This window comes from Abramis brama (assembly GCF_963993115.1).
Source record: "Abramis brama genome assembly, chromosome: 5".
NCBI lineage: Eukaryota > Metazoa > Chordata > Actinopteri > Cypriniformes > Leuciscidae > Abramis > Abramis brama.
This window is the reverse complement of record NC_139967.1, coordinates 50747883-50763849: the sequence shown is the minus strand read 5'-3', so window position 1 is coordinate 50763849 and position 15967 is coordinate 50747883. Positions and strand designations below refer to the sequence as shown.

At 42.4% G+C, this 15967-nt stretch overlaps 1 protein-coding gene across 1 annotated transcript; it reads right to left on the bottom strand.

The window, feature by feature from the left end:
• Positions 1-14782, bottom strand: LOC311082631 (uncharacterized protein). The gene is made up of 2 exons (XM_084113576.1): positions 14529-14782; positions 1-2062 (listed from the first exon to the last, which is right to left on the bottom strand). Exons 1-2 carry the CDS (start codon positions 14728-14730, stop codon positions 735-737), a joined length of 1530 nt encoding a protein of 509 aa, XP_083969702.1. The 5' UTR covers positions 14731-14782; the 3' UTR covers positions 1-734.
• Positions 14783-15967: the final 1185 nt, after the last annotated feature.

Here is a 15967-nt window from a genome sequence, read left to right as displayed (position 1 = left end):
ATAATAATAATAATAATGTTTTATTTGTATTGCACTTTACACGTGAAGAACACATCTCAAAGTGCTACAGGTGCACAGGTAAAAACACTGAACATAAAAACAGTCAAAAACAGCAAGAAACAAAATTACATTAAGAAAATGCAATACAAAATAAGTGAATCTTTAAATTATTTTTTAAAAACCTCAATAGATTGTGGCGCCCTTAGGTGGTTGGGGAGGGTATTCCACAGTCGAGGCGCACCCACCTGGAAGGCCCTATCTCCCATAGTGCGGAGTTTGGACTTGGGGACCTGGAGTTGGTGGCTATCAGAGGAACGGAGATGTCGGGTTGGGTTTTGCCTATTGATGAGGTCTTGGAGGTACACTGGTGCGCTGCCGTAGACACACTGATATCTACTGGATCTACTCACTGTAGCGAACATAATGATCAGGGTTCGTTCTTAGAGTCGAAGGAACGGACCAGTCCCGTTACTCAGAGGCTCGGTCCCATTACTCAGGGGCTCGGTCCCGTTACTCCGGGGCTCGGTCCCGTTACTCCGGGGCTCGGTCGCTCTCGGCCGGCGTGTGCAGCTTCAGGTGCTTCTTCAGGGACGAGTGGTCGCTGTAGCTCTTGTCGTTGTAGCTCTTGTTTGGTGTGCACGAGCACGTGTCTCTTCAGGTGTCCGGCGTGGTGAGGTCAGGTGTGCTGCTTCTGCCCGGTGTGGGACAGGTGTGCCGCTTTTCCCCAGTGTGGGTCAGGTGTGCTGGTTCTCTCTGCTGTGGGTCAGCTGGTGTCTCTTCAGGTGTCCGGCGCGGCTGAAGCTCCTCCCGCAGTGACCGCAGGCGTGCCGTTTCTCCCCGGTGTGTACGAGCTGGTGCAGCTTCAGGCTGCTGGCCACGGTGAAGCTCTTCCCGCAGTCTGCACAGGGGTACGGCCTCTCGCCCGTGTGCATGCGCCGGTGGATGGTCAGGTGTCCGGCCTGGCTAAAGCTCTTGCTGCACAGCTGGCAGCGGTACGGCTTCTCTCCGGTGTGTATCCGGGTGTGAGTCTTCAGGTCTCCGGTCCCACTGAACCTCTTCCCGCAGAGCTCGCAGGCGTACGGCTTCTCCCCGGTGTGTGTGCGCTGGTGGCTGCGCAGGTTCCCGGCGTTGGTGAAGCGCTTACCGCAGACGGAGCAGGGGAATGGCCTCTCGCCAGTGTGTGTGCGCAGGTGCACCTTCAGCTGGTTGTGTTCGCTGAAGCGTTTTCCGCAGTGAGGACAGGCGTAGGGCCGCTCGCCCGTGTGGACCCGCCGGTGGATGGTCAGCTGACCCTGGTGCCCGTAGCTCTTCCCGCACAGCTCACAGGTGAACGGCCTCTCTCCAGTGTGTGTGCGCTGGTGGTTCTTCAGGAGGTCGGCACGGTCGAAGCCCTTCCCGCACTGAGCACAGGTGTGTGTCTTCTCAGAGCTGTGGGATCTCAGGTGGATGTGAAGCGACGCCTCGTGCTTGAAGCTCCGGTTACACTGAGCGCAGCAGAGATCCGGCTTCGGGACCGGCGGACACTCCGTCACGTGGAACGATCCCGAGAATCCCTCGTCAGACAGTCCGTCTGGATTAGACTCTTCATCAGAGATGAGGCTGAGCTCCGGCTCCGATGACTCCGGGCCGTCGGGATACAGGTGTGTATCGGGATATAGGTGCGTGTCGGACACCACTGTCACCTTCACATCGCAGTCGCTGAGCTCCGGCTCTAACGGACGAGTGAATATATGCTGGCGATCACAGTCAGAGTTCTCCTCTGTATTCTCTGTCTTGATCTCTTGATCGGTGTGTTCAGGAGAAGCGTGAGGATTGGAGAGGTCAACAGCACATCCGTCCTCCGTTTCCGGGTCGGCCTTCACACACAGAAGTGCTGCTGTCACACAATCCTTGTTTATCTGTGGTGATTTCATATCTGGAGTTTGTGATTTCGTTCGGCTGCTCAGTGAATCTCCAGCGATCTTAGTTTGATCAGTATATTCACTCATATGAGCAGATGAAAACACATCTTCGCTGAAATCCTTTCTTGAAAAGTCAAGCTGAAAAACACAGTCTTCATCTTCTGCAAAACACACACACACAAAAACATCTCGTTACTGGCTAGCTGAAAGACAGAGGAAAGAGTCTGCATTCAAGTAGATAAAACTTGGAAGCCAGGAGCCATCCTCACGTCCAGCCCCAAATGCACAGTTAGTCAGATCTATGCCACTGGACTGTGTGGTAGACATACAGTGAGGAAAATAAGTATTTGAACACCCTGATATTTTGCAAGTTCTCCCACTTAGAAATCATGGAGGGGTCTGAAATTGTCATCGTAGGTGCATGTCCACTGTGAGAGACATAATCTAAAAAAAAAAAATCCAGAAATCACAATGTATGATTTTTTAACTATTTATTTGTATGATACAGCTGCAAATAAGTATTTGAACACCTGAGAAAATCAATGTTAATATTTGGTACAGTAGCCTTTGTTTGCAATTACAGAGGTCAAACGTTTCCTGTAGTTTTTCACCAGGTTTGCACACACTGCAGGAGGGATTTTGGCCCACTCCTCCACACAGATCTTCTCTAGATCAGTCAGGTTTCTGGGCTGTCACTGAGAAACACGGAGTTTGAGCTCCCTCCAAAGATTCTCTATTGGGTTTAGGTCTGGAGACTGGCTAGGCCACGCCAGAACCTTGATATGCTTCTTACAGAGCCACTCCTTGGTTATCCTGGCTGTGTGCTTCGGGTCATTGTCATGTTGGAAGACCCAGCCTCGACCCATCTTCAATGCTCTAACTGAGAGAAGGTTGTTCCCCAAAATCTCGCAATACATGGCCCCGGTCATCCTCTCCTTAATACAGTGCAGTCGCCCTGTCCCATGTGCAGAAAAACACCCCAAAGCATGATGCTACCACCCCCATGCTTCACAATAGGCATGGTGTTCTTGGGATGGTACTCATCATTCTTCTTCCTCCAAACACGTTTAGTGGAATTATGACCAAAAAGTTCTATTTTGGTCTCATCTGACCACATGACTTTCTCCCATGACTCCTCTGGATCATCCAAATGGTCATTGGCAAACTTAAGACGGGCCTTGACATGTGCTGGTTTAAGCAGGGGAACCTTCCGTGCCATGCATGATTTCAAACCATGACGTCTTAGTGTATTACCAACAGTAACCTTGGAAACGGTGGTCCCAGCTCTTTTCAGGTCATTGACCAGCTCCTCCCGTGTAGTTCTGGGCTGATTTCTCACCTTTCTTAGGATCATTGAGACCCCATGAGGTGAGATCTTGCATGGAGCCCCAGTCCGAGGGAGATTGACAGTCATGTTTAGCTTCTTCCATTTTCTAATGATTGCTCCAACAGTGGACCTTTTTTCACCAAGCTGCTTGGCAATTTCCCGTAGCCCTTTCCAGCCTTGTGGAGGTGTACAATTTTGTCTCTAGTGTCTTTGGACAGCTCTTTGGTCTTGGCCATGTTAGTAGTTGGATTCTTACTGATTGTATGGGGTGGACAGGTGTCTTTATGCAGCTAACGACCTCAAACAGGTGCATCTAATTTAGGATAATAAATGGAGTGGAGGTGGACATTTTAAAGGCAGACTAACAGGTCTTTGAGGGTCAGAATTCTAGCTGATAGACAGGTGTTCAAATACTTATTTGCAGCTGTATCATACAAATAAATAGTTAAAAAATCATATATTGTGATTTCTGGATTTTTTTTTTTAGATTATGTCTCTCACAGTGGACATGCACCTACGATGACAATTTCAGACCCCTCCATGATTTCCAAGTGGGAGAACTTGCAAAATAGCAGGGTGTTCAAATACTTATTTTCCTCACTGTAGATCTTCAACGCCCTTACCAGGCAAAGGCCAAGAGGAGGTCCATCACTCCCATGGGCAATGCTCAGCAGATATAGCTGTTATATAGCTGTTATATAGAGTGGTGGGGGCTGCCCCTGCAGAAGACGACTCTGTATTAACTACAGTATTGAACCTACAGGGCAATGAATTGGGTTCCAGGCCGCGCTGCTTGACCAAGAGGCAAAAAGCATACAGGCGCCTCGTACTTAAAGTAAGTCAAAAATACTTTAAGGTGCTTCGTTCAGGGGTCATTCATATTCATATTTCCATCATTAGGACAGGGGTGCCAAATCAGCAGGTCGGGCCTGAGGACAGACTGACCAGATCGGAGAACCATTTATGAGCAGGCCCGAACGGGGTAAAAAAAAAACGTAGGACTGGACCCGAATATTCGTTCGATGGGTTGGTATTCGATTTTCAATTTTTGGATTCAAGTATTCAGGGGATTTTTTAGGTTTTTTCTACACACCTGGCACCCCCTCGAAACGGTTCTCATTCACGCTTGAAAATGTTTACACTAGAAAATCTGCCGAAATACAATACTCTTTTTTTTACAATTATCTTTTATTAGGATGGACAGTTGAAGGAACCCAACCTTGTTATATAATATATTTGCTTCTTCTTAGCCTACTAAAGTGTTCCCTGCAACTGGAGTATTCTCGGTCTAGAGCGCACAACTGCATGAGCTTGTTTTTTGGGTTAAGCTGCGTTACTTTGACATTGTGGAAAATAGAACTTGGAAAAAAGAATAATAGAAACAAAATTTATTAGCCTTTTTACTAGTTATTTAGAGCTGTGCCGGTAAACTTGACAACCGCACCACCGCGGCTGAGTAGCACCGGTGCTGGTCCACAAAAACCTTTTTTTTTGTATGTGAATGCTGTTTAACTGTTTTACATGAATATTAAGACACGACAGGGTTCTTGCAGGTTTCAGTAAGTCAAATTTAAGACTTTTTTAAGACATTTTAAGACCATAAAGACTGAAATTTAAGACCTACACGACGCATTACCAAATAAATATTCAAATCAAAGAATTAATTTTATTTCAATGAATTCAGTAATTGAAAAAGCATTAATTTAATTTACAGATAAATCACATTAGTAACCTTCCACACCCAACAACGCGTGTCAGAGAAAAGAACAGAATCAAATATTTTTTTTATAGAAAATTGTACTTTGCATATTATACTGTAAAAAACACATAATTAGTTGATCTTAGTTGATCATAGTTGATCATGACTAGAGATGAAATGGCATGAACATTTAATTTCATGATTATAGTGACAAAAATGATCATGGTTATCACAGAATCCTGTTCAAAAAGAACAAATACTACACAATGAAATCAATTCACCATGTCTTATGTCGAAAACCAGCAAATAACAAATAAATTTCCATTAAAAATGAATATTTGTGTCTTGCATGTTATATACTAACATGTACAAGTTAAAATAAAGGTTTGACAAAAAAGGTTTTATAAAAAGATAAACCTCACATATTTCAGACTTTAAATATTTTTTTTATAAAAAGAATGAGTCCAAAAAGATAAATTACTGACATTTACAATGCACTTTAGCTTATCTTTTATTATTAATAGTAAAATTAGGTCCGATTTTCCCGTGGCGTCTGTCGTTGCTATGCAACCATGCCCTGCGTCTCCACAATGACAAAAAAGTTGTAGTAGCTAATGGATTTCCACCACCGAGAAACGCTTGCTGTAGCTCTGCTACAAGATTTATTTACGGAGAAGAGAACACCACCCGTAGTGTTTGGGTGCACCCCCATCATTCCTGTTGACTGAGCTTTCAGACAGCGCCTGGAAAAAACGAGCGCGTCGCTTCTATTATGAGCACGCTTACGCCTACATTTGAACGAACTTGAGCGCGCAAAAGACGCGATATGTGAACGGCCTCTTGGCGAGCGACCTCCAATCAGGCCGCGAGCGACGTGTTGGAGACCCTGCACTAGAGCTCCGCTTTGTAGGCTACGACTCGATACTTTTTTGCTACTTTGTAATAACTTTCTGCGGCCAGCGTTTCTGGAAATAAACGAGGCTAAACCCCTTTTAAGACCTGACTAAATGAAATTTAAGACCGCGGATGAAAATCTGGCCGTTTTTAAGACTTTTTAAGGCCTTAAATTTGAAGTTCAGAATTTTAGACTTTTTAAGACTTTTTAAGACCCCGCGGGAACCCTGCACGAGTGAAGCACAAAGCTTTGTTTACAAAATAAACAATAGGTGAGCAATTAAATGTTTCATCGCAGCCATGGAAACATTTGGATTCATGACGAATGAGAGAGTTGTGCGCGAGCCCATAAATTTAAGCTTTATCGGCTTTGTATTCTGTGATCTGGTCTCCTGATTATCAGCGAATTTAACAATATTCCATTAGTTAATCCACTGGACATGGAATGAAACATTATAAATGTTTCTTTGGTTAGCTTTTAATTAGCCCTATCATATTCACATTCACATTCTTTACTAAAAAAACACTGTAGGACAGGTAGCCTAACTTTTTACTTGCACGTCAAATTCTTTTTAACACAGCTTGTGCTTGTTATTATGGTAAGGCAAGTCAAGTTTATTTGTAAAGCGTGTTTCACCCACGCGGGTGATTTTACTTTCGATTTCTCTGGCAGTGCAAAATCAAACATGGCCAGGGGCGGAGTGGGGCCACTTTTCAGCCCGGGAGTTTCAGGCCCAAGACCGGCCCACTTTTTCCATGGTGGAATTCCAAATTAGCACTTTTTCTAAATCGGATAAATGAAGCAACTGTTCAGCTCGTACTATTGTGTAGTTTATATTAATACCATGGGTTAACAAATAATGAAAAGGTTAAATAATAATTCACTTTATAAGAAGCAATTGCGACTTTATTTCACACAATTCTGACTTTATATTTTGCAATTCTGACTTTATTTCTCGCAATTGCGACTTTATATCACACAATTCTGACTCTATATCTTGCAGTTCTGACTTTAAAAGCAATTGCTACTTTATTTCACGCAGTTCTGACTTTATATCTTGCAATTCTGACTTTATAAGAAGCAATTGCGACTTATTTCACACAATTATGACTTTATATCTCGCAATTTTGACTTTATAACACCCAATTGCAACTTTATATCACGCAAATTCTGACTTTATATCTCGCAATTCTGACTTAATAGCACGCAATTGCGACTTTATTTCACGCAGTTCTGACTGTAAACTCTTAGATGTAAACTCGAAATTGTGAGATAAAAAGTCGCAATTATCTTTTAAAATGTTTTATTCTGTGGCGGAAACAAGCTTCCATATCTCCTGGCCTCTTCCTCCCATCCATCCTCCCTGATGCGTACCGTTACGGTAGGGCCGGCCCAGCTATCGGTAGGCGCCGGCGGTGCCGCGGTAGCCTACCTGAGAAAACGTTTTGGAATAGACGGGCTATGGACCCAACCAACTCTATGGGAGGGTAGGGGAAGAACTCCCTTCACATGGTACAACCCATGCAGAGGCTGCGCGCTGCGGTGTCAGAATGCGGAACGTGTGTAGCCTATAATGTAACTAAAGTGACATTGAAATGTAAAAAAATAAAAATAAAATCCTCGACCGGCCCAAAAGTGAAGCGGCCCACCGGGAATTCTCCCGATTCTCCCGATTACCCACTCCGGGCCTGAACATGGCCTAAATGGTCTTGACATTAAGGAAGTTAAAATTCACTCTTCAGACCTTTTACAAGTAGAAAAAGAGATGGTCTCTTTCCTGCTCGTGTCCCACATCCCTGATCCCTCTCAAAGCGCAGGGCGGTAGGCTTAGGCTATATCATGCATCTTTGTGTGGAAATATAAAAAAAATTAAAAATATATTTAACTTTATTATATTAAGTAACCATTATTTACTGGTTATTGGTTTATTTATTTCAATGGTTTACAGGCATTAGTGCGTCGCTTCATTGACGTAAGTGCTCAAATAAACACACGTCTGTTACGAAATGGATGTCTGAGCCTCGTTTATTATTATTTTTTATTTCCCTCTCAAGCTTCGAATATTCTGTGTTGATTACTACCGAAGCGTCGAGGCTCAAAAAAATGGTATTTGGACCAGCCCTAAAGAACAGATGTTTCACTTCGTCCTCCCGTACCCGTAGCAAAAGTGCTGAGAGCTGTCTGATCGGCGAGAAGGCATAATGTCTGTTCTGGGCCACTCCTGAGCCAGAGCATCCACTCCCATACCCCTTTCCACCAAGGCAGTTAGAGTGCTGGCTCAGAGCCAGAGCCTAGTTTCAAATCAGTTCTTTGTCTTTCGACACCCAAAGCACCAGCTATGAACCAGGAAAAGTGGTTCGTAAGTAGCACCAGAACATTGCTGGTCTAGAAGTATGAACTGCTTGCGTCAGGGGCTGGGTTACCATGACCAACAAGACGAACAGAAACTTGTGAACGCTATTTTATAAATACTAGCTAATCGAGCTAATAGCAGCTCTAGCAATAGTAATGCAACGACCGCCATTGTTGATGGAAGGCTTGTTCGAGATGCATCAGAGCTGCGGAGTCGTGGGAGTGTTTGGAGAGCATACGACTCCTTGTGCTTCTGGATGCTTCTGTGCTTTGATGACTTGCGCCGATCGGTCTGCGATAAGCCGATACATCTCGAACAAGCCTGGTGTGTTTGTGTTTGGCTCTGCCGCGCTAGCGTTGCTGGGAAACATGAGAGGCTCTCTGGCCTGTGGAAAGGCAAACTGGTTCTTAGAAGACTTGTCAGTCGAACCAACTCTGAACCGGCAATAGCTCTGGCTCTGAACTAGCACCCGGTTCATGCTGGTGGAAAAGGGGTACCAGAGGTGACGGAGGAGACAGGGAGAACCAGAGTGGGCAATTCATAGACATGCTCAATGCAACAAATCCACTACCGCTTTGCTGAACTGCTGCCATATGAAGCTCGCCACTTGATGGTGTAGCATTCTTGGTCTGCACCCAAAGAAGGACACGCATCGCCAGCCTGCACAAGACAAGACATCTAAGTACAAGACAAAATCATGTTGACCATCCTGACCAGTATATGACAACCCCTTAAATAGGGCAAGAACCGTTAGAGTGCCAGAAACACTGCCAGCATCTCCAAACAGTTTATGTGCCAGCCACGATGCACCTCTTTCCAACTCCCAAGGTCGGGCAGCCCTGATAGACTGCCTCCCAGCCCACGAGGGATGTGTCGGGATCATTTTCCGATGACAAAACGCTCTTAGCTGGACTCCTTTGAGCCTCTGCGCTGTAATCACATGCAGAGGGTGGTAGTGAGGCGAGATCTTCAGATCTTGATCCACCACTGAAATGCCCCATCAGTCTGGGGCATAACTACGTGGACTTTATGTCCCATTCCGAACTGGATAGACAGCATTGAATGACTGAATGCGTGCTGGAGACTATGCCTAGAAAGTTGTATGCTGACTTGGCAGCAATACTCTTATGAGTTATGAATGGATGGTCCTAAATGATTGAGTATGAAATCTCAATGAGCTACTGCTGAACCCTGTGAATGAGCTAATATCAGCCAATCATCCAGGCAATTAAAAAATTTGGACACCCTGGAGCCGCAAAGGGGCCAGAGTCGCATCCATACACTTTATGAAAGTTCGAGGAGCCAGAGCCAGTCCGGACGGGAGAATGCCGTACTGGTAAGCTTTGTTCCAAAAGTAAACCTTGTTGGAAGTACGCCGATGTGGAAGTACGCCTCCTTAGATCGATGGTCACCAACCAATCTCTGGTTCAGATTGAGAACAAAATGGACTTCAACGTCAGCATCTTGAAATTGCTTATTCCAAGCGCAATATTCACGTGGCAAGTCCAATCGGATGCCAACCAGGATACATCTTAGAAGTGACAGCATTTCTTGTTTAACGTTAAGATTTCTCAGAGAGCATTACTGTGGGAAAAATCCTGCCGAAACAGGTGGTCACCATAGAAACTGGATGTTGTAACCATGCAACAGACTGATCCTCCCGCATTAGGCCCAGAGACACCTGAGTGGCGGGAAAACCCTCTTAACCCCCTGGGGTCGGCTATCACGCTCGTTTTTTTCCGTATCAGTGCAAAAAAATAAAAATAATAATAATTATTATTTTTTATCTTATATGCTTGTGTCATACATCAATCGATCCTGTTAAGTGTGTATTATTTTTGTGTATACTCACAATAAAAACAAAGTGTTGTGCTTTTCGCCAAATAAAGAAAAATAAACATGATGCGAGTTCTGCCTCCTCTCTGTCAGTGAAGTCCATTCTGAAACGCGTCCGAAAATGAACCATAACTCAGCGAATACTCAGTCAAACAGACATACAGACACACAGGCATGAAGCTTGAATTCTCTTCTTTTAAATGAAGTAATTTTTATAAAAAACAAATATTCTCTGTTTATGTAATCTTTATGAAAAGAGCGAGATGTCAGTCGTTCTCATCTCAGCTAATTATTTTTAATGTGACTCCGCCCACGGAGAGCGCGCGCTATTCAAACGCAAATGACGAAGCGATCCGTGCAAACTGTGAACGCCCCCATATTAGCTCAAGAAAACACATCAAGTTTATTCAGATCATTGTACTTGTTTACACCGTCTCACAGCGTTGTGAGGAATAATAATAATAATGGAAAATGTACCTCAGAAGTGCTGGTATTTCGAGGAGCAACGGATGGAATACTGTAGTAAGTTTTTTTCATTCTCAAGTGAATCGCGTTTCTGTGTGAATGAATGAACGGCAGAGATGCGCTGTTTACCACAACTCGCACACTCGTGTTTCTGTGTGTGAATGAATGATCTGCTTTTAGCAAACTGTATTGCTATACTGAGATGAGTAGAAATCAACTGAAATATGTTGAAATAAAATGTATTTGTATAAGCAACGTATTAAACTGCAAATTAACATTTATATTCCTTATAATAAAAACGAAAGACCTATGTTACAGACATATGAAAGACAACATTTTGTTGACTAGTTTTGGATAGATTACACATTTTTACTGTAAAATATCTGCCACCTCAAATAAGCTTTTGTTTGCCAATTTTTGCTAATATGTTAAATATAGTATGTTTTGTCAATGTAGGCTATGTTCAAAGTAATGAATCCTTAACTTTGAAATATGTATGATAAAATGTATACTTTAGTTTTTACAAAGAAAGATTACACTTGAATTGTTGTTGTAATTGTAACCTTTTTAATAAAAAAATATATATTTACAAGGTAGATGTAAACAAATTTTAAAAGGTAAATATAAGCCTTTTTGTGTTTTATTATTGACAAATTTGGGGAGAGGATACATATTCCAAAACTGAAAATACAGTATGAGAATTAACTGCACAATTACTAGACATGTTTTCCTTGGATATTATACAATTTGCAAGCACAATTTGTGAAAAAAAAAAAAAATTGAGATGCTTCCAACTGTGAACCAATGCTCTTGCATTCTTTCTTGTGGCTATAGGTGACACACCTGAATGAATGGCTCATTAAGTATGTGGGCCCCATTGTCTCCTGAGGTGTGAATCACTAAATATGCATGATGGTGTTCAATCGTTGACGCCCTTTGCGCATATTGCTTTTCCAAACAAAAAGTGTTTTACAAGATTTAAATCAATGTATTGTGTTATGTGAATGATTAGCGAGGATGATTTTCAAAAGTCAAAAGTCTTATTGACACATATTTAGTATGTGTTTTGTGGCCTTATTTCAGAAACTTTAGTTTTTAGTTTTTTCAATAACCATGCATAACCATTATTATCTCAAAAATATAACATGCACGTTGCTCACATATTATGGTCGCCCTGTTTGTGCTAAATAGAGTGTAATTACACCTTTGCCATTAATATGTTTATAAGCAACTGAAAAAAGCACAAATGTCAGGGCATGTCAGAACATCTCAAGGACCCCAAAAACCCCTTAGACCACAGAGGGTTAAACAGGGAACAGTCAGATCACTTGATCAGGCAAGCCAGCGCCAACAGCAGAATTTGGAGCTTGGATGCCGACATAGACCCTGCACGCATGGCCTTAGGGCTATCTTTTCAGACTCCGAAAGCTAAAGCGAGGAGAGCGGTTAAAGAGTTAGAAGCGTAAGCGCAAAATCAGATGCATGTGCCTGCATTATGAAGTGCAGAAAATAGAGAGAGAGATAGGAGAAGCCGTCTGCGCACTCTGCATCCACTATGGCATTAGTGGAACTACTCTTAATATGTGAACTCACACACTCATTGTTCCAGCTCAAAGCAGCAGCGGAGCGGAACAAAATAGCAATTCGTTGGGCAGACTAATGCTTGGTAGCATGAAGCGCCAAAACTATAGTGCAGGACAAAATGTCCGCGGCAGAAGTCCTTAGAGTCTGCGCCTAAAGAAGTCACACGAAACAAGAGTTGGAAGCGCAAGCACCAAATAAAGTACCCGTGCCTGCATAAATGCCTCTTGCGCTGTTTAATAAACACGAGAGAGACTTGATCCAGGGGAGGGAAGAGCAAAAGAGGAATATCCATCAACTCGCCCATTAAAACCCCTAGCTTACATCTACATCGCATGACACCACGCGTCACCTAGCCTGCAGCCGAAATAATCGATTTAATACGAGCTTCCAGAGCGGGAATCAGATTTGAATAAACCACCGCATGTATCGACCGCATTGAATAAACGCATGTAATCCGGGGAGAGAGAGAGAGAGAGAAAGGGAATTTCCGTTCGCTCACTCCCGGCCTCGGATTTGATTTGTGGACTGAAAGCCTTCTGTAAGTGTCTCTCCTGGTTTCCTCGTCTGCGCTGTTTGATCTGATATCTATGGTTTATAACAGAGAACTCTGCGCCGAATCGGAATGTTTCTCACTGGATCTCGCAGCGATGATGTTATTAATTCTGAGGCGAATTCAATGGATTTCTTCACTGGGTCTCCAGAGTGGATCTCTTAGTAACAGTGTCGCGTGATCGAGATCGACTGGCAAGTTTGTGGCGCTGCGCCGTCTATTATTGGTCCGAACTAAAAAGCGGTCCGTGAAGCATAAATGAGTAGCGCATTTTCGTGCCACTTTCATTTCATTCGCTGCTCGGCAACGTTGTGGTCGCAGTCTGGAGCATCTTACCTGTCATCATGAGCCCGTGAACCTGTTGCATGCATCCACAAACTTACGGAAACTCATCGCGTCCGCCTGAGAGGAGTAATATACTGCTCTAAATAGTTGGCTTAGAACACGAGAATCTTTTTCCAACGGGCAACCGAAAATTTGCTTCCTGAAGAAATAAAATCTTCTGAAATGGTGTGTAGCACGCTGATATGAAGCATGCGTGACGTATTTTCGGGGGCGAAGCTAAGCGCCACTGGCCAATAAGTTGGCGTGATGGTATATACCTTATGTAGCCCCGCCCCTTTTCAGCGCTGTGCTCGTTGTCTTTTGTTTTCTGGTTTGTATTTTCACTGCGATCTTACATATTAGGGCTGGGCGATATATCGCATGACATTGTTAGGCGCATCTCGTCTAACCGGACTAACCGGACGTATCGCCTGCGATAATTAATGCGATATGGCTCAGCTTGTCAGTGAACTACGGCTCTGTGTTGTAAATGCCGCTCCATCTGAAAGCAGGTGATGGCGATTTACTACTAATCAAGGAACCGGCTTTACTGACGAGATGCGCCTAACAATGTCATGCGATATATCGCCCAGCCCTATTACATATTTATGAATGAACGGCTCGTTTTAAAATCTTCCCGGTCTACTGACCTTTAAGACATCTGCTTTAAACATTACAATGCTCATGATAACTTTCGTTTACTCTAAAATAAGTAAATCCACTTCACAAGCTAATTACTCCTGGACAGCGATCCCATAGAGATATACAGAGCTACTGCAAAAACGGAGGTTCAAACACAATATTATAAAGATGATCGCAGTGCGCACTTGCTCTAAACGCTGATTTCACGCAGCCGCCATTTTGAAACCGAAAGTGAGGCTCCGGTGGGAAGAACCCCGGAAGTAAAGATAAACAACAATGCCTTTGGACTACCAACCTGAAGCTGCTGCCGCGATTTACACTATTGGATGTTAATATCTAATATAGGATATGTATATAGTTCATTCCTGCTTCTTTTTTTACTTTCTGAATTATATAAAAAAATATTTTATTTATAAATGAATTTCACTGTATATAGTCTAAAGTATGAAAGAAATGTATGTACAGTTTTAGAATTGACACAACATCATTAAACACAACAATACGCCATCGCATTCACGACTCTCCTGTGATTAAAGGCGACACTTCCGGTTTTCTTCCCACCGGAGCCTCGCTTTCGATTTCAAAATAACGGCTGCGTGAAATCAGCGTATAAGGGCTGCAGATATTCGTCACACCAGAGGTGTTCCCATAGCGACGCTATCGCAGTGCTGAGAGACCGATGAACGGGAACTAAATGCTTGTTATGTTTTGCAACAATGACAACTTTAGGATGTTTCACTGAATGGATTTGTTTTTAGAAAATAACATTTCACCCTATTGTCGTACGTTATATTTTTTACATTTATACATCAGAAGCGTTTATGAAAAGATAACCATTGAACGAGTAACGTTACACGGTTTTTATAAACAGCATAATCATTTGCACAAGCCAAACAACAACGCAGTTTATATATAACATTTCCTCGGACATCATTTTCCGAGTTTCACAAACCTGTTTTGATATGATTTGTCCTTTTCTCTTTTGCACAAAGTCGTTTTCTTAGATCATCGTTTTCGGACTCAATTCTCTGAATCTTATGCTGATATTCACTGACAGTTTGTTCCACTGAATCCAGGATGTCACTGACAGTCACTCGAAAGATTTCATTTAATGAAGATTCAAGAAAAGCTTTTAAATCGCCAAACTTCGCCATTTCAACAAACACAAGGAGCTGCTGCTGCTGCAGTGACCGGAGAGCCGCCGCGAGCGCCACCAAACTCACCACTGCCCCCTCAGGCCTGGAGGAGAACTACACCTCAATGGCGCCGCCATATTTGTCCGGGCAACTTGGCCGTAACTCTCATAAGTGAAGTGAAGAAAAAGTGCCTTACTATTTTGACAGCTAGTTGGCCAACCAAGTCAAACTATTAATATCTAGCGAGACGTTATAAGCGATAATATAATGTTCACATGATTCTTATGAAGTCTGAGCTTATATTATAATTTATATTATGAACTAATGTAAATGGAAAGTAAGTATAATGCAGTGATCAGAGGACTGACAGGACAGAATTACAGATAGAGCTAAACCGACTCATCTCTACTAACAGCAGGTGTTAGGATTGCTTGTCATCTAATCGTGGCTCATTTATAAATATATTTTCCCCCATTTTAGCCAGTGGAACCAGGCCAACACAAACCTCAAGGAAGGCTGAAGAAAGCCTGTCAGAGACTGCACCTCTACTGCCTATTATTACTGTACAACTTATACTTTTAAATTATTTTACTATTTACAACTCACTATTTTATTTACTATTTTTATTTTACTGACTATATTATTATACAATTTATGCTATATATACCATTTTATTCAGTTATTATATTTAATATCATACTCATACTTAATATCCTACTCAATTGTATTTTAAGGCTTATAATAATATAAATAATAAGCTGCAATAGAATAAAACTGCCATACTGTATATTGAACTATTACACCTGACCTTATATTACGCTTATATTTAATGCAATTTATACTGTACTGTAGTTGTACTATTTTTTTTCCACCATATCACATAAATGTTATATAGTTGTAACATGTTTTACTGGATTTATAAGGACTATCTTATAATTAGGGGTTTAAGCTGTGATATTGATGTTGCCCACTAGAGGAGCCCACAGGATAGAGAATCGTTTAAGCTCTTAATGCCTTAGATTCACTAGACATAATTTCATTGTACTATTATACAATTACAATAAAGTCTAAAGTTTAACTTTTTAGACCCCAATAAAACACATTTTTAAATCTTCATTTAAAATGAAGAGAAATTGTATTTGTTTTTCACTATATTATACAATTTCTATAAAGACATTTATTGCTTAGGTATTAAAAATAAAATAAACACTTGTGTGTTAAACTGCAAGCATAAGGTTAGGAGGAAAACTATATA

Coding starts and splice junctions, on each gene's coding strand:
- LOC311082631 (XM_084113576.1), bottom strand. CDS start 14,730: ATGGCGAAGTTTGGCGATTTAAAAGCTTTTCTTGAATCTTCATTAAAT. Junction 2,063..14,528: donor GACAAATCATATCAAAACAG/GTTTGTGAAACT, acceptor TGTGTTTTGCAG/AAGATGAAGACTGTGTTTTT.